Here is a 19,099-nt window from a genome sequence, read left to right as displayed (position 1 = left end):
GAGGAGGCGGCGCTGTGCATCTTGGGAACAGTCTAAAGCTTTGAGCCTGTTGGTGCCTCGGATCAAGATCCTACTCTACACCCCGATGTCAATCCTAGTGAAGCCCAGTGTGCCTCGCAGAAAGAGATTTAACAACGGTACGTTCTTACCATAAATCTCGTTATTTATTGGCACATTTTCATGTATTTTACCTTCTACAGCCAGCACCAGACTTGACCCTAACAGCAGACATTGGAACTATTTTATTCACACAGTCCCTCCCCCCATGCCTTGAATAGTATAATTACTAAACTTGGTGGCACCCTGCGGGATACGGTCGTTAGGTCGACACAGCTCAGGTTGACGGTAATTAGGACGACCACTGAAGGTCGACATGCATTATGTCGACATGATCATTAGGTCGACAGGTCAAAAGGTCGACATTAGTTTTTCATTTATTTTTTTTTTTTCTTCATTTTTTTGGACTTTTCCATACTCGACGATCCACGTGGACTACGATTGGAATGGTAACACGGTGCACTAATTAGAGTTCCTTATCACTTTACAAAGAAAACGACACCAAAAGAAGTCCAAAAACTCATGTCAACCTTTTCACCTGTCGACCTAGAACATGTCGACCTAATGCCCATGTCGACCTTCAGTGGTCGACCTAAGTTGGGTCGACACAACGACCCGTACCTGCACCCTGCCTATTAGTTACAGGTACAGACAGCTCTGAATAGGGAAACTTTAATAATGGTCACGTTATATAATTAGCTGCTGCCCTCTAGTGGAGAATCACTTCTTTATTATTCTCTGTATAGAGCTGGATACACACCTATGCAGTCGTCTGACAGATCATAAGATTCATGACCTTTTAGTGAGATATTGCAGGAATGCGTATGCACCCACAATCATGTTTTATCTTTAGGAAACTAGTTGCATCTGCTGATCTGGTTTTATGGGAGTCCTAAAATTTTTGAAACGTATTGGTGCAATGCCGGCCAAACCTGGAAGTGTGTATGCACCACAAGTTAGCAGGGGTGGATCAAGGGGTGGGCTGGGAGAGCTGCGGCCCAGGGGTGGGGGGTGTTTTGCAGCCGCAGTCGCACCAGCCCTGTGGGCAGGGGCGTAGCCGCACTCACTAAGTCATGTCCACCCGCCGCGGGTTATAAATCCGGTCTCCTTCTCTCTTCTCCCAGAATGCCGGGCGTGATGACATCACATCACATGATGTCATCACACCCTGCATTCTAGGAGAAGCTCAGTGGGAGAGAGGAGCCACTCAGCCGCCCCTCAGCACCCGGCGGCCCACTGACCTTCAAAAGGGCTGCACATTGCTCCCTAAATTGAATACATTTAATCAATGAAAAAAACACCTACAGTATGTATAGTAATAGATATAAGTAAACCTTTTAAATAAGCATTACAAACCACAACAAATATTACATTATTGCGGGCAGGGCCTTCTTAACAGCAGTGTGGGACCCTGGGGACAGCAATGCACTGGAGCCCCTACCCATCCCCCAGCGGTAGGGGTGGGGTGCTATCAGCAGCAGCTTTGATGTCCCGCGGGCCGTAGGGGGTGTTCTATCTTCCACTCAGCATGTAGGACCTCGAGCAGTAATTTCTACTAATTACTCCTTTACTGCACAGATGGGGAGGGAGGGAGAACACTAAACTGTAGAAGGGGGCATTTGGATGAATGAAGGAGCCAAGGTACATGACTTCCATGGTGGTAGGGGGAGTTTTTATACGTAGGGGAGGGGTCGATAGTGGAGTGGGCTTAATATTCATCATTTCTGGTGGGAGGTCAGCTTGCTTGACTGCAGATATCTCAAGTTCCTGGAAAAATATTTCTTAGCTTCAAATGGGATAAAAATCTAGAGAGTCCCACCTTTCAGGAGGTACTGGGGATTTGGGAATCAGAGGTCTGGAGCCAGAGCAATCCACCAACGAATATATAAAAACTGCATACCAGGCGTGTGGAGCTGGAGCAGGGACCAGCTGCTGGAAGTCTGATATCTCTGGTTCTGGTCATAGCAGAGACAGGCTGACAGTGTCCACCGAAAGGGGAGAGTCCCAGCTTTTGGAGTATTTCCTCAGAAAAACTCTTGAACCCGAGAGATCTGGCTGGGAAGAACAATTAACAAGCTTGGATGGGGACCACTGCTTTGAAGTCGGATATCTCCGGTTCCCCATGGACGATTTTCAAAAATCTGGTACCCCTGGAAAGAGGGGACCCTCAGCTATCAGCCTATGGCCCTTATACTTCTGGGGCCCTTGGCCAACTGCCCATTGAGCCCATACGAAAAGACGGCCCTGAGTGCGGGCGCTGTCTGGCACCCATCACTGATCTACACCTACTGTGAGGCACTTCAGGTTCCCGTCCCCCCATCAGCAAAAGCTGAGGCTGTTGTTTCCTGTGTAGCTTTCAGCTTGGTCTCAGGAAAGCTGTGTTATGCATTACGCAACTCCCTGCATGCCGTTCCAGCATGGCTCTATTTTAGGTAACATGTTTCATGTGTTATTTTTGTTATTTTGTGGTAAAGCTCTGCAAGGATGTTTCTGTTCTAATGGTATTACAGCAGTGCATCTCCCAGCACTGCTTGTGGACTAAAGTCTTATTTCACCTGTGGACATCTGTAGGAAATCCTTAAAGCACGACCTGCCCAGGTCGGGGGCAGACACGGCTCTCAGTAACAAATACCTACATCTACAAAGATCTACAGCTTTGTGCGATAATATCCTGGCTAGCCTTATGAATGCAGAAACCTTTGTGAGTAGTACAGGCGACTCGGAGGAGGTTTTATTCATATTAAGGGCCTGATTTTAACGGGTATTTTTGCTACTGTGTTGCACAAAAAACCCTGAAAGCTCATGGGTGCATGTGTTACACTGTGTACGAACCAAGGCGCACATGCAATTGAGACAGGAGCAGTCTGCTAGTATGGGGTAGGCTAACGATGACTGATAGTTTTGCCACTAATGGGGGAGGTGCAATGTTTCTCTGCCATCAATAGGAAGGTTCTGTGTTCCGCAGACATTTCCTCTGGCCACGCCCACTTATTATTCCCTCAATGGTTCGCCACTTTAAGGCGTGTCTACATACGCCACCCACGTACACTGAGGGGTTCAGCCTATACTGCGCCCCTATGACACTGCTTATTATACACCCACTGGAGATGTCTCAGATCTGCTGCGTGTATATGAAGACGCAACCGCTGCACCACACTCTAAAATGACTAATTCACTCCTTTAGTTCCAATAAAGTGAATCTCGCCAACATTATAAATTTCCCAAAGTTTAATTACATATGTGCCTTGCAAATATTTTTTTTATTATAATTTACAGAAGTAAAAAAAAAAAAATATTCTGAAACAATAAATTATGCTCAGACATTTACATAATAAAAAACAATAAATAGAAATAAAGTGCTTCTTGCAGTAACAGCGCATGTCTCCAGACACGTTGCGTCTAGCGTCAATGGGTACACCGGAAATGTGACTAGTACCTCCTAGGGAATGTGATTCTGTCCCATTATTTCTTCCTCTACACACCAAGAGTTGAAGGGGGTTCCGCCTTCAGATGACTTGTTTGGCTTGTATACACCCTGCTGCAACCTTTACTTAAATACAATGTTTCCTGTCCCTTTTAGCACCATCCTCTTTCTCTCATCAGAGACAGTTTGTTTGTTTATTTGCTTTGGCCCTGGATACAGCGCAGATCTGCTCCACGGATACCCTTAAGTCCAATGCAGATTGCGCAGGACAGTTAAATAATAATAATGACATTAAGACATGACTTAAGAGCACAGATGGAATCGTTAAAGAAAAGCAATGTATTTAGTTCAAGTTGCAGGAGGGTAAGTGTAAGTTATGTGACAGAGGAAGATACAGGATGAGAACATTGGGGGTAATTCCAAGTTGATCGCAGCAGGAACATTTTTAGCAGTTGGGCAAAACCATGTGCACTGCAGGGGGGGCAGATATAACATGTGCAGAGAAAGATAGATTTGGGTGTGGTGAGTTCAATCTGCAATCTAAATTGCAGTGTAAAAATAAAGCAGCCAGTATTTGCCCTGCACAGAAACAAAATAACCCACCCAAATCTAACTCTCTCTGCAAATGTTATATCTGCCCCCCCTGCAGTGCACATGGTTTTGCCCAACTGCTAAAAAATTTCCTGCTGCGATCAACTTGGAATTACCCCCTTTGTTAGCAGTTGGGCAAAACCATGTGCACTGCAGGGGAGGCAGATATAACATGTGCAGAAAGAGTTAGATTTGGGTGGGTTATTTTATTTCTGTGCAGGGTAAATACTGTCTGCTTTATTTTTACACTGCAATTTAGATTGCAGATTGAACACACCACACCCAAATCTAACTCTCTCTGCACATGTTAAATCTGCCTCCCCTGCAGTGCACATGGTTTTGCCCAACAAAAAAATTTCCTGCTGCGATCAACTTGGAATTACCCCCATTGTCCATGGAGCTTGACTAAATGATGTTGGTTGTACGGCCTAATACCACTAGTGTTTCATACCCACCGGGGTACAGTCATTTTCAAAAGTTAATAAACAAAATATACATTCTAAAGAATTATCAAACATTAATACAAAATCAGACATGGTATACTGTATGTATAGTAGGAAAAAGATGCTTTCTGGGCTGTTTACCTTGTGGTTAGTATCAGGTATTCCAGGGGCCGGATGTAACGGCTTGCGAGACGGCCGACGCTCCGAGACTCCGGCTGAACTCGTACTTTTTTTTTAAAGTCGCAAACATTTACAAGGCAAAACCTGGTTGATTTTGCCTTGTAAACGTTTGCTGCTTTAAAAAAAAAAACGTACAGGCTCGTCTGGAGTCTAGAAGCTACGGCCGTCTCGCAAGCCAGTACATCCGGCCCCTGGTCTGCTACAGCCTGAAAAATAATTTGCAGCTGAATTAACCACTTAACTGACAATCTTTTCCTTCAACACTGTTCATAACATTGTTTTTTTTTTTTTTTTTTCCGTTTTTAGTTTAAAAAGTATTTTTTTTAAATATTTAAACATTTTATTATGAACATCTGAGAACAGATCTCTGGCCATGTCAGTTGAGTGGTTAAACACGTTTGTGAATAAGATACTATTTGTGACATTTAGATACGATAATGTTCCAACACTATAACAATGTTGATCGTTTGTTTTGTTTAAAGTATCACTAATCCTTATACATAAGTTGTCTTACTGATACTATTCACAAAATACATGGGAAGCTGGCCACACATGCTGAGATATGGCTGAAGTTACTGCGATGCTGAAACCCATCCTATTATTATTGTGCCTGTTGGGAAACGTGGTCATGTGATTCTTAATATGCTTTATTCATAGAGCGCCGAGATATTGCGCAGCACCTTAAGGTGACCGCAGAGCCCCACCGATGGCTTGTCAGCTTTACACAGTAAACTTCCTGTCTTAATTCCATTGTAGAACGTTGCAGTGACCGTCTAGCCACCCGTCACAGAAAATGGCTGATAACAGAGAATAATAACCATTCACAGTGCAGGAAATGGAAAGGCAGACACTGCTAGTCCTACCAAAGTATCGGGATTTCTGCATGTATTTTTGTGAATGTTATCAGTACTTTTCTTATATAAGGATACTAGTATTTTATACATAACCCCAATTATATACACTTTTCTACACTTCTAAACAGTGCAGATGAAAAACACTTCTAGCAGCTCTGTAAGATCGGGGATTAGCAAGTAGTGAGTTTGGTCTCTGCATTTTACTGTCCCTGATGGGGTTTTTTATATTTTTATTAGAATGTATATTCTTTTTAGGGGCCCATTTATCAATAGTATCACCCCCATGTATCTCCAATATCTGCTGCAATTCCCTCATTCCCGACTGCAGCCGCAACCCTCCAAGGGCTCTATGAGGATGCAATACCTGGCAATGGCTGTTGTACATGTGTGGTCAGCAGGCCATGGGCCTAAGGGGGTCATTCCGAGTTGATGGCTCGCTAGCTATTTTTTGCAGCGCTGCGATCAGATAGTCGCCGCCCACGGGGGAGTGTATTTTCGCTTTGCAAATGTGAGATCGCATGTGTAGCCGAACAGTACAAAAACAGTTTGTGCAGTTTCTGAGTAGCTCTGAACTTACTCATCTGCTGCGATCACTTCAGCCTGTCCGGTCCCGGAATTGACGTCAGACACGCGCCCTACAAACGCTTGGACACGCCTGCGTTTTTCCAACCACTCCCTGAAAACGGTCAGTTGACACCCATAAACGCCCTCTTCCTGTCAATCTTCTTGCGATCAGCTGTACGATTCTTCATTAAATCCATCGCCCAACAACGATCCGCTTTGTACCCGCATGACCCGCCTGCACATTGCGTTGCATACGCATGCGCAGTTTTGCTGAGTTTTGTCCGGATTGCAGAGCTGCACAAAATAGCTAGTGTGCGATCAGGTCGGAATGACCTCCATATTCAGAGTTGATCGCAGCAGCAAATTTGTTAGCAGTTGGGCAAAACCATGCTGCACTGCAGGTGGGGCAGATGTAACATGTGCAGAGAGAGTTAGATTTGGGTGGGGTGTGTTCAAACTGAATCTAAATTGCAGTGTAAAAATAAAGCAGCCAGTATTTACCCTGCACAGAAACAATATAACCCACCCAAATCTAACTCTCTCTCTGCACATGTTACATCCGCCTCACCTGCAGTGCACATGGTTTTGCTAACAAATTTGCTGCTGCGATCAACTGTGAATTACCCCTATATGCATCCTACTTCCACTCCGAGTACATAGTAGGGACTGGCTTCTTTTTGAGCTCTTGTCCCTGCATTTGCTCCTTATTACATCCTGATGGTATAATTGCATATTGCATTGCAATTCTGGATGCTAATATCACACCCAGATCCCAATGCAAATGTGATCATTGATAAATGGGCCCCGTAATCATCCATTAGCTATCACTGGCTCCCAGTACACTGTAACTCTCTGTATAGTAGCTCAGAACTAACAGTCCCAAGCCTCCGTTGGTGCTACAAGCGACTGATGAGCAGGATTCGCAGGCGCTGGGTCCGTCACTGAAAATCCGGCTTTAAGGAATTGTCTGTGTGGTTCTTTGCCCCATGTCTGTGCGATTTCCTGACGTTTGTTTGCTGGTTTTGATGAGCCGTGTTATTAGTGCGGTTCTCCACCAAGTTGTCTTTCTTGTGAGGCTTTTGTGGCTTGCTCTCGGCGTCCTTGGGCGTCGATTCCTGTGGGGTGCTGATGGAAGCGGGGTACAAGATCTGTAGCTTCTGCTGCAACCAGTCCTGTCTCTGCAACGTGTGCCTGAAATCCCCGTAATTATGCATCAGCTGCATCTCGCTGACCGCCCGTCTCCTGCAGCAAACACATACAGAAATGCACGTTACTTCAAAGACACTTGTGATTTGTAAATGGGAGGAAGTGCTCTGTGTTTCATAGGGGTCTATTCATGAAGTAGTGAAAAGTGTGGAGAAGTGAGCCTGTGGAGAAGTTGCCCATGGCAACCAATCAGCACTGGAGTAACATTTATAATTAGCATACTATACAATTGTAAAGAGCAGCTGATTGGTTGCCATGGGCAACTTCTCCACAGGTTCACTTCTCCACTCTTTTCACTGCTTCATGAATAGACCCCATAGTATGGAGACATTCTGCCTGTGGAGTACATGGAAATAGAGAAGAGACTCACGTTACAGGTTTCCCCTCATATCCGGAGAACAGAGATACTCCGCACAGGATGAGTCCGATCTTGGTGAGGTCTGGAATTAGAGGCATGGTGGCTGCAGGGAAAAAATAACACCATTCAGATTTACAGTTCATTACATCATGGGGAAAGAAAGGTAACACAGTCCATAAAACCTGGAATGACTGAGGGGATGAGAAAACGAATAGACGGAATCGCTGCGGTGAATCTGGAACAGTGTATAAACACTGCTGACAATATGTCATGTATTAGGCAGGTGGGGAAGAAACATTTCTGCGGCTATGTGATATCATTTATCCTGGAAAAAGTGACAACAAAACATAATCTCATCTTCAGTTATTCAGTTGGGTTTTTATGGTGCGTTCACATAGAGTCTGATCAAGGTTTTGTTATTAATAGACACATCCGAACAGTCTGGGATGTCCTCAGCCATGGTGGGAGCAGGCATAGAAGGCGCTCCATAGTAAACCCCTTTCACACCAAACTTATAACATGGGTTATTACCGAGGCAAACCGAATCCTGACTTTGGTGTGAAAGGGTCTATTCGGGTTGTGCTACCTGGGAATCCGACCCTGCAGGCAACCAGGGTCAAACCGGGCACTGACCCGGCTAGCCTGAGACGTGAATGGTGCAACTCGGGTCATCCGACCGGGTCACGCTAAAAGCATACGGAGAGCCAGATCACCGGCGCTTAGAGCTTGGCAATAACCCAGCCTCAGGAGGACGCCGGAGGCAGGTGGAAGTTTGGGGGTGATGGTGGGAGTGTTGTATTACCACTTTTCTTTATTGACACTTTTATTTCTCCACTATCCCCAGTGGCCCATTTAGCAACGAGACATAACCCCTTTAGTACTCGCTAAAGGGGTTATGTCCTCTTGTAGGCGTTGCCAAGTCCACAAATGGTAAAAATGTAATGCAGATGCGCACACATTACAGAGCACTCAGTCGCCAGTAGTGGTAGCCTGACAGCGACAGAGTGCAAGACGCCACTGAGGAGGGGGTTGTCGCTGGACCTTGCCGTAGACGTAAGTAATGTTACATACCATCAGCATATTCCTTACTATCGCTGTGATACTAAACAAAATATGCCGCTGGGCCCCCCCGGCTTTTAAGCAGGTAGAGGTAGAAAACACGCAATCAGATCATGCTCACAGCAGTACAGATTATTTTCCAGGAGAAAAGAGAACTAACTATAGGCAAATGTATGAACTGGTGATATGGGGGGGGAGGGGGGGGCGCTATCAAGCTTCCCCACCATGTATGATGGCTGCGGTGCCAGCTCAGTGCCCCTGTCCGTATCGGCGCTGCTATCGAAAAGATAGCAAGCCGATATGCGCAGGCAATGTATGCTGACCGTTCCGACACCTGCAGCTGTCTATTTCGACAGCTGAATGATGTCGATGCCCATTCACCACAGCAGGGACAGAACTGTCCCTGGCTGTGGCGGGTGCCGGGTACGGACTGCGCCGGGGATCTGGCAGAGGGGCAGTGACATGATGTGAGGAGGGGAATGGAGGCAGCAGGAGAGTTACATAGTGGAAGGAGCAGGGTTCCCCAAAAGTACAGAGTAGTGATGTTATTATGGCAGTGAGGTTTCCTTGACACACAGAAAGCGCTTCCACTCTGAGAGAGTTGTACGCCGCATTCTCAGTCTGAGCCCTTTACCTGTCAGTCACAGGTGTCATGTGTCCATGTGCATCCATGTTACACCGTTGTTAGTTTTATAAGTAATTTGCTCATAGGGGTAAATTTACTAAAGTTTCTAAAACACAGAATTGGTGATGTTGCCCGTAGCAACTAATCTGCTGTCTATCATTTTCTATAATAATAATTATGATTATTATTATCCTTTATTTATATACACAGTACATATTGAAATGAGCAAACAAGAAAACAGCACTTCCAGTACAGGATAATATAGGACAGGTATCGAAAACCCAGGGCCAGGTGCCATCACAGGGAATATGGGGGGGTCATTCCGAGTTGATCGCTCGCTAGCAGTTTTTAGCAGCTGTGCAAACTCTATGCCGCCGCCCACTGGGAGTGTATTTTAGCTTAGCAGAAGTGCGAACGAAAGGATCGCAGAGCGGCTACAAAATAATTTTGTGCAGTTTTAGAGTAGCTTCAGACCTACTCAGCGCTTGCGATCACTTCAGACTGTTCAGTTCCTGTTTTGACATCATGAACACGTCCTGCGTTCGCCCAGCCATGCCTGCGTTTTTCCTGGCACGCCTGCGTTTTTCCTAACACTCCCTGAAAACGGTCAGTTGACACCCAGAAACGCCCCCTTCCTGTCAATCACTCTGCGGCCAGCAGTGCGACTGAAAATCATCGCTAGACCTTGTGTGAAACGACATCGTTCATTGTAATAGTACGACGCGCGTGCGCATTGCGCCGCATGCGCAGAAGTGCCAATTTTTTTGCCTGATCGCTGCGCAGTGACCGAAAGCAGCTAGCGATCAACTCGGAATTACCACCATGGAGTATAAGATAAGATAGTGTAAGTAAGAGAAGGAAAGGCACATGAGGAAAGATGGCCCTGCTCTTGCGAGCGTACAATCTAAGGCAATAGAGAAATGATGGCATTTGATTGGTTGCTAAGGGCAACATCACCAATTCTCTGTTTTAGAAGTTTTAGCAAATTTACCCCTAAGTCTAGTTGTCTAGTAGGATATATTACTTTTTCTACATGATGTATAGAAAATACACAATTCTATTTTATCATAGTATTAATTAACATATTTATTATATATTTTATTTATATTATTTGTTGTAACACCAGTTAAATATGTTCTCCTACTTTTATTTCAGTAACGACAGTTCAGTGACTGTGGTAAGTGTTAGGGATTCTTCTCGGAGTTATACAAGGGTCATGTACATTCAGCAGTATTGACTAGTTATTATTATCAGTTATTTATATAGCGCACACATATTCCATAGCGCTTTACAGAGAATATTTGCCCATTCACATCAGTCCAGTGGAGCTTACAATCTTTATTCCCTACCACATGTACATGCACACATTCACACTAGGGGAAATTTAGTTGGGAGCCAATTAACCTACAAGTACATTTATACCAGTATATTTTTGGATTGTGGGAGGAAACCGGAGTACCCGGAGGAAACCCACGCAAGTACGGGGAGAATATACAAACTCCACACAGTTAGGGCCATGATGGGAATTGAAACCATGACTTCATTGCTGTGAGGCAGTAATGCTAACCATTACACCATCCGTACTACCGACTAGTTACTCCTATAATAGATTGTGTATTCCACTTTGAAAAAAAAATGTAAAAAAAAAAAAAAATATATATATATATATATATATATATATATAATTTATTTTTCTTCCCAAATGTTGGAACCAGTCACCTCTAAATTAGTAAATGCAATACTAATTCCTTAATTTATAAAAGACAAACTACCATCTATTTGCATCTATAAATTATTCTTTAAGACTAAACTTAACTGGGAACACGTGGGAGATGGAATGTAAACTTGCTTTCTGAAGGCTGCACATATTGTAATGTAACCCTGGAGCATTCATGCTGTAATCTGTAAACCGATGCCTGGAGAGGATGCGCTGGTGTCATACCCTTTCCTGAGTTTCTGCTTCATCCTCACTCCTCTCTGGGACAGGATCTCTGTGCTGTCTAACCGCAGCATCCACTAAGAGCCACTTATACAAGTCGCGTTATTGCAGCACCCGTGGCGCCAATCTGTGTGCGGCTCAGCTGCCGCTAGACCCACATTAAGCTGTATTATGCGATTATATTAGTGATGTGGTTATTACAGTTTAATAGACGTTATGCATTTGTCATGGCTAAAGAAACATCATCTATAGAGCTTGTGAGCAGGGCCCTCCTACCTCTATGTCTGTTTGTTATTACCCAATTTTGTTACATCATTGTTATTTCCAATTGTAAAGCGCAACGGAATTTGCTGCGCTATATAAGAAACTGTTAATAAATAAATATAAATAAATCTCATACTTCTAAATAAATCTGGTACCATCGCATAACACTGGGTTCTATGAAGTAATGCTCACCAACATTTTACATAAGGCAGTAAATAATTAATATTTCCGTATGTAATCTCATTTACACTTGAAATTTGTATTTCTCACATTTATTTAAAGGTGTTTTCATTCATTATGTACTGTGACCATAAGCAGGACAATTGCATGTTATTTTTACCATTTAAACAAAGAATAATAATGATAATAATAAGTTTACACCAAGCTTGGGTAACTTGTAGAACTACAGGTCCCAGGAGCAAGAAACTGTTGGGATACGTTGGTACTTATAGGAGTAAGGGGTCTATTTAGTAAGCCTTGGGTGGAGATAAAGTCGCCGGAGATAAAGTACCAGCCAATCAGCTCCCAGCTGACTTGTCACAGGCTGGGTCTGAAAAATGACAGTTAGTAGCTGATTGGCTAGTACTTTATCTCCAGCGACTTTATCTCCATCCAAGGCTTAGTAAATAGACCCTCTAAATTTACTAACGCTTCTAAAACATAGAAGTGGTGATGTTTCCCATAGCAACCAATCAGATGCTGTAACTTTAAATCAGTAATATCCAGTAAAACACGGCTTATTTATGAACCTGATTATAGCATATATGTGTTATCACCTATAGCAATCAATGACAGCTAACGGTACAGTGCAAAACAGACCAATACACAAATACATGGGGGTAAATTTACTAAGATAGCAGTTCTATTTAAGATGGGATGTTGCCTATAGCAACCAATCAGATTCTACTTCTTTTATCTCTAGCACCTTCTAAAAGATAATACCTGAAATTTGATTGGTTGCTATGGGCAACATCCCATTTTATATAGACCTCCCATCTTAGTAAATGTACCCCCTGGTTGCTACAATGAATAGCAGATTCTTTGAAGTTGCAGCATATTATTATTAGATAATCGCAGTCACTGGACAGATGGGATTACTACTTTAGGAACAACAAAGCCAAATTGCTTTTTGGAAACTATACACACGTAGGCAAAAGTTTCTGTTCAAAACAAAATAAAAAAATTCAATCTCAAAAACAAAATAATAAAGTGATGACGTGACTGTGGCTAGACCTGCATTTCCATACATACTGTACGTCCGAGCACTCACTGCTGGCGCTGTTTCACTGACACATCCTAAGGAAAGCAAATAAGGGACATATACAAGTGTAAGATGCTGTGTTACTCACCGAGCGGCGTTTGGCTGCTGGTCCTGGCAGCTGCGGACAGTGAAATGCTGAGGTTATACAGCAATTTGATGAACTTGCTGTGTGTGAGTAATTTTATGGCCCATAGGAGCCAATGTACCCAGCTTTATATCTTCCCAGTGTCTGTCACTCCCATCTCCCAGGCCCTCCTCTACCTTATAGGGCGGACACACACCCACAGTGCAAGGACCACCTCTACAATGATGGTGTTGTGTGACGACAGCCTTCTCACATCTCCCCAATATGACCCAGAGCTGATCAGGATGGCAGTGATAGATGCTACTCACAGATGACAGTTACTCAGGAGCACGCCATATAATGGGGGCAGTTAAGCAACAAAGGGATGGGTTTAGGATGAAATACCTACAATCAAAATCCCGACGCTCAAAATGCCGACAACCATTGACAACCAAAATCCCAAAATACATTTAAAATGTCAAAAAAGTCGACACGAGTTCTTCGTTGTTTTTTGTTGTGTATTTCGACATAGGTCGACATGTGCGCTCGGCACACTATTATATTCCCCCTCCAGGTCCACTGGGATGGTAAAGTATGAACAAGTCGCTTTCAATGAAAAATTCTTGTCAACTTTTTGACCTGTCGACCGAATTTTACATTTCGGTATTTTGACCAGGTCGGTATTTTAAATGTCCGTATTTTGACCATGTCGGAATTTTGACCGCTGGTCAATTGTTGTCGGTATTTTGACCGTCGGGATTTTGATTGAAGGTAAATTGGCCGCATCCCAGAGGGAATACGCACTGCTTGCATTTCCCTGGTTAGTTCATGTGACTCAGTATATATTACACATTACGCAACTAGTTACCAGCCCAAGAAATTACGGAACAACATTACAGTAATGTCAGCGACAGTGGCTCTGCAAACCCGAATGAAGCAACACTTGAATTGCTCCGTCGTGTGCCATCTAGTGGCTGCCGGTGCGCAAAACACTTGAATCCCCTCCATAGAGGTGAGGAGCAGCGTTAGCCTTTATTATATAGGATATAACAGCAGCCGTACACAGGAGGTGTATCTGTGACCAGGGGAAATCTCTAGTATGAAAATCCAGGTTTGTTTCTCATGATCGTTAAATGCACTAAACATTCTTAAAATGTAATTGTATAATAATTACACCTACAATTCATGTCAGTTTTTCCGTAGCAAAATATGCATATGTGGATGTAAAGACTGCAAAGAGAATTTGGTTACTATGTTGCACTTTGTGAGCTAAATAATGTGCGCTGTTTGTAGGCTCCTGAAATGACCGCAATAAGCGGAAAATGTGGTTTCCCTGTCACAGAGAAAGTGTTTCCGCTATTAGAGTTCGGTACGCAGCATTCTCATAGTCTGAGCCCTTTACCTGTCAGCCACAGGTGTGATGTGTATTGTACCAACAAAGACAAGGGCCAATATTTACTAAGAATTCGAGTTTGTCCGATTTGTGTGTTTTTTTCTAAGTCCCAATCCAGGAATTCACTAAGCACCAATCTCGGCAGTGTTTGGACTATTTGTAATGGTTTGATTTGCAAAGTTCCGAAATACGAATGAATAGACCATCGGTCAAACGCGGCTGTTATTTCATAGAATACGGGCATTCACTATTCATTCGTATTTGGGTGTCAGTTTCTGAGTGCTCAAATGCGGGTCTGTTTTTTTTCGATTCGTTAAAAAAAGCAGCAAAAAAATAGACCTGCTTTTTCCAGTCGAGTTTGGATACCCATGCACGGATCAGTGAGATCTGTGCATGGTTATCTATGGGAAAGGGTCTGTTTAGTGTAAAATCTGAAAAAAAAAAATTGCGTGGGGTCCCCCCTCCCTTGCATAACCAGCATCGGGCTCTTTGAGCCGGTCCTGGTTGAAAAAATATGGGGAACTTTGCGGTCAGCGGTGAGGTTACTTTCAGTCAACCGCTGACCGCAAAGTTCCCACCATTGGATACAATGGAGCGCATAGGCACTACATTGTATCTCTGCCGTGTGCTGCCTCACAGACACTACAGGAGCACACAGCCAATCAGGAGACTGCCACGACGTGGCGCTCCCTGATTGGCTGAAGGGACCCTCTTTTGACAGGAGTCAGGGGGGGTCCTGGCAGTCGGGGAAAGGGGTCCCATGTGTAAACATGGGACTCCTTTCAGTGCGTGGTCGGGTTTCCGTTTTATTATTTTGCCAAGTACGTGGATTATACAAAGGTCTGATTCTACACTGGATTATGTGAGTATCATTTTTTTCACAGGTACCCCAAGGATTCTACATGGAGAAGAGGACCGAGCCTAGTGGGAACATAGGTAAGTATGTATGTATGGAGGTGTGCATGTATATAATAAACTTATACTTTCACGGTGTGTGTGTCCTGTTTTTTGGGGGGTATTTTTTTAGTAGTAGTACTACAGGTACCAGCGGGCCCGGTTTTCCACCGCATGCTGGTACTTGTGGTTCTCCAAGTACCAGCTTGCGGGGGAGGCTTGCTGGGACTTGTAGTACTGCTACTAAAAACAATATTCACATTTTATCAAAAGGCTATCAGCCCCCCATCCGCCGCCCTTGGATGGGGGAACAGCCTCGGGCTTCACCCCTGGCCCTTGGGTGGCTGGAGGGGGGGACCCCTTGATTTAAGGGGTTCCCACTCCTCCAGGGTACCCCGGCCAGGGGTGACTAGTTGGGTATGTAATGCCAGGGCCGCAGGGACCAGTATAAAAGTGTCCCCCGGCTGTGGCATTATGTACCTGGCAAGTGGAGCCCGGTGCTGGTTTTAAAAATACGGGGGACCCCTACGCTTTTTGTCCCCCGTATTTTTGGAACCAGGACCAGGCGCAGAGCCCGGTGCTGGTTGATTAAATATGGGGGAACCCCTGTCATTTTTTCCCCCATATTTTTTCAACCAGGACCGGCTCAAAGAGCCCGAGGCTGGTTGTGCTTAGGAGGGGGGACCCCACGCAATTTTTTTCTGATTTTTTAAGACTTTAATCAACTTTTTAAGGTACACAATGAAGCCCTGCACGGATCTCACAGATCCGGCCGGGATTTCTTGTGTTTTGTCAGGCAATGTTTTACTCATCACTCCCGTAAAACACTGCCTGATATAACGAATCACATCGACATCGGAAAAAAACGATTGTGCAAAACTCGGCAGCTTAGTGAATGATCGTATCAGGATTCAAAAAGTTGCAGTAAAATGCACCCGATACCATTCGAGTTCAAACACCCTTCAAAACGGCCAAAACACGAATCTTTGTAAATATACCCCCAGGTGTCCTTGGAGCTGTCCACAAAGGAGACCATTTATTATAATGGGTCAAGTGAGATAATTAGCTCCACCTGTCTTTTAAAATGTGTCAGTAAATAATGACTGCTAGGTGACCTGGAAAACATGAACTGTTGAGGGTCCTTGGGGATGGAGTTTGGGAACCACTGGGTCTAGAGGGAAGGGGCTAAACAAATGAAAGACATAAGAAGTGATCCAATGCCAGAGGAGTATGTTTCTGGATTGTGGGAGGAAACCCAGGCAAACACAATGAGAACATACAAACTCCACACATATAAGGCCTTAATGGGACTTGAACCCAAGACCTCAGTGCTAATCACTGAGTTACCGTGCAGCCTATACTTAATGGACAAAAACATGGATTTATGAAATACTGACCGTGTCACACAAATATACTGTACATGTAGATTATGAATTACTGAGTAGGCCATTGGACAGAGTGTTACAGAGAAGTTAGTATGTTTAGATTATTAAATATTCACCACATGTTTGGGCGTCAATTCACCAAAAAAGGTTATCCTGAATCAATAGAGTGTAGAGAAGGGCAACTACAATAGTAACGTGAGTGGAAGATCTGAGCTGTGGGCAGAATCTGCAGAGTTAGAAGATATATTTACTCTAGACTAGTGGTTCCCAAACGCAGTCAAGGTGCTCCAACAGGCCAGGTTTTTGGGATATCCCTGCTTATGCACATTTAGTATAATCAGACTGGGGTAGTAATTAATTCACCTGTGCCTAAGCATGGATATCCTTAAAACCTGCTCTGTTGGGGTGCCTTGAGGTCCGAGGCTCTTGACAGTATTAGAATAATGGGGGTATGGTGGCTGTTCATATTAATGGCTCTTAACAAAAACTTTGTGACAACCTGTTATACTGTTATTGACCAGTTGGTTAATACATGGGGGGTAATTCAGACTGCAGCAGCAGCGATCGCAGTCTGAATTACTTTGTGGAGTTGCGGGCACACTACTCGGGCGCACCCCGGGAGCCCAGTTAGATTCCATCAGCATCTCAGGGCTGCGATCACCTCTGCCTGATTGACAGGCAGAGTTGGTCGCAGGGCGGGAGGGGGCGTGCCAACGGCATTAGAATGCCATTGGTGAAGCGCAGTCCGGACAACAGAGGCGTGTCCGGACCGTTTGGGGGGGGGCGGGCCACGCGGTGGCTGCATGACATCATACGCCGCCGCTGCGACCCGGGACGCGGCTAGTAGCGGCCTGCCAGCGCGCAGGAGCTGCCCTGGCAGGAAGCTATTTGACAGGTACAAAGGCCTTGCCGCCGTGCAATGCTTTTTTACCTGGGAGGGTTGGGCCTGACATGCAGGGCGGACTAGTCCTGTGCTGGGCGTCCCCCCACATGTCAGAGTAAAAATTTAGCACATCTACGATCAGATCTGAATTAGGCCACGCGCATCTAAAAGTATGTGTAGCAGTGCGCCTTCTGCTGCACAGCGTCATGTGATTATCTGCACCCTGTGCAAAAGAAAGACTCCTGCTCCACTGCACTCCTGCTCCCCTCCAGACTTTAGCAGAAGCTATTTAGAAAATTGGGGAGACCTTTAATTAGTTATGGCAATCGGTGGGTTACCCATCTCTGATTAAAGCCCTCCCTAATTATGTCACGGCACTTTGTAGAAAATAAATAAATGAATATCCGTTGTTTGTGCATAATCGATGGTGGGAAACCATCTGTTTCTCCCATATCAATGGCAAAAGTATTCAACACTGGTCATAGTCCATCGATGATTTTGAATCACCGATGGTCGAAGGCCACCCCTACCTTTAATTTTATCAGAGCTGCTTCTGGGAGCTGGGAAGATTTTCTAAGAGACTTTACTACTTCCAGTTCCCAGAGACTGAGGGGAATATGTACTAAGCCGTAGAGAGAGTTAAAGAACCAGCCAATCAGCTCCTAACTGTCATATTTCAAACACAGCTTGTAATATAGCAGTTAAGCTTAGTACATATGCACCAAAAGCCCTTTTCAGACATGCAGCTAAATCCAAGGTTTATGCACGTGAACGCACATCAACCTGGGATTTCTGCATGTGTGAAAGGACACAACCCAGGACCAAGTCCTGGGTCCCCAACCCTGCTCACAGCCAGGAGCTGAGACCCGGGTACTCGCTGGCTACCAGACCCGGCAAATTCCCCGGTAACATGTCTGAAAGGAGGCTAAAGAGATCAGAATCCCTGATAGACTTAGGGGTCTATTTACTAAGCCTTGGATGGAGATAAAGTTTCTGGAGATAAAGTACCAGCCAATCAGCTCCTAACTGACATGCCACAGGCTGGGTTTGAAAAATGACAGTTAGGAGCCAATTGGCTGATACTTTATCTCCAGCTACGTTCTCTCCATCCAAATCTTAGTAAATAGACCCCTTAGTCCCTTCTGAAGGTAAAGATGGAAAAAACTATAGGATGCATGGAATCATGAACAGGCATCTGGTGGCCCTATAATGGGCGTGGTCAGAAAAACATGCTGAAATGCAGAATCGAGAACCCAAACTGGAGGTTGCTGAAACGGGAATAACCAGACAGGATGCTCCATCCCAGAGTACTGGACATATACTAATGGTTGCTATAGTGGGAGATGTTAGGAAGGGCATCCCCAATCTATAATCTAAATACAATAATAATAGTATAACATCTTTCCAAAGCACAACCTGTCCTGCTAAAGAAGAATGAATGGAGCGATGCCAGCAACAATTACCCTCTGCAGAAAAGACCATTGATGGCCGCATGACGACGAAGGTAGCCTCTCCCTCACATGTAGCACAGGTAGTGACACCAGACACACAACAGTCACAGTGACCAATCCTGCTTAGCACAGTTATAGGAAAGTGTGACTTCAGCCTCCTACTGACCAAAGTTAGTTTTGAACCTTATGTGGATGCTGACAAAA

At 44.5% G+C, this 19,099-nt stretch overlaps 1 protein-coding gene across 2 annotated transcripts in view; it reads right to left on the bottom strand.

Annotated features, from left to right (window-relative positions):
• Nucleotides 1-4,798: 4,798 nt before the first annotated feature.
• The window catches only part of PTH (parathyroid hormone), a 321,523-nt gene continuing 307,222 nt past the window's right edge, over nucleotides 4,799-19,099 (bottom strand). For both annotated transcript variants that reach the window (XM_063946397.1, XM_063946398.1), the window contains exons 4-5: nucleotides 7,690-7,780; nucleotides 4,799-7,355 (exon numbers count right to left, since the gene is read on the bottom strand). In XM_063946397.1, the coding sequence (XP_063802467.1) occupies nucleotides 7,052-7,355; nucleotides 7,690-7,775 (390 nt within the window). In that variant the 5' untranslated portion in view covers nucleotides 7,776-7,780 and the 3' untranslated portion in view covers nucleotides 4,799-7,051. The remainder of the gene's footprint in view (nucleotides 7,356-7,689; nucleotides 7,781-19,099) is intronic.

This window comes from Pseudophryne corroboree, chromosome 11 (assembly GCF_028390025.1).
Source record: "Pseudophryne corroboree isolate aPseCor3 chromosome 11, aPseCor3.hap2, whole genome shotgun sequence".
Taxonomy (NCBI): Eukaryota; Metazoa; Chordata; class Amphibia; order Anura; family Myobatrachidae; genus Pseudophryne; species Pseudophryne corroboree.
The sequence above is the reverse complement of the archived record's forward strand: the minus strand, read 5'-3'. Positions and strand labels throughout refer to the sequence as shown.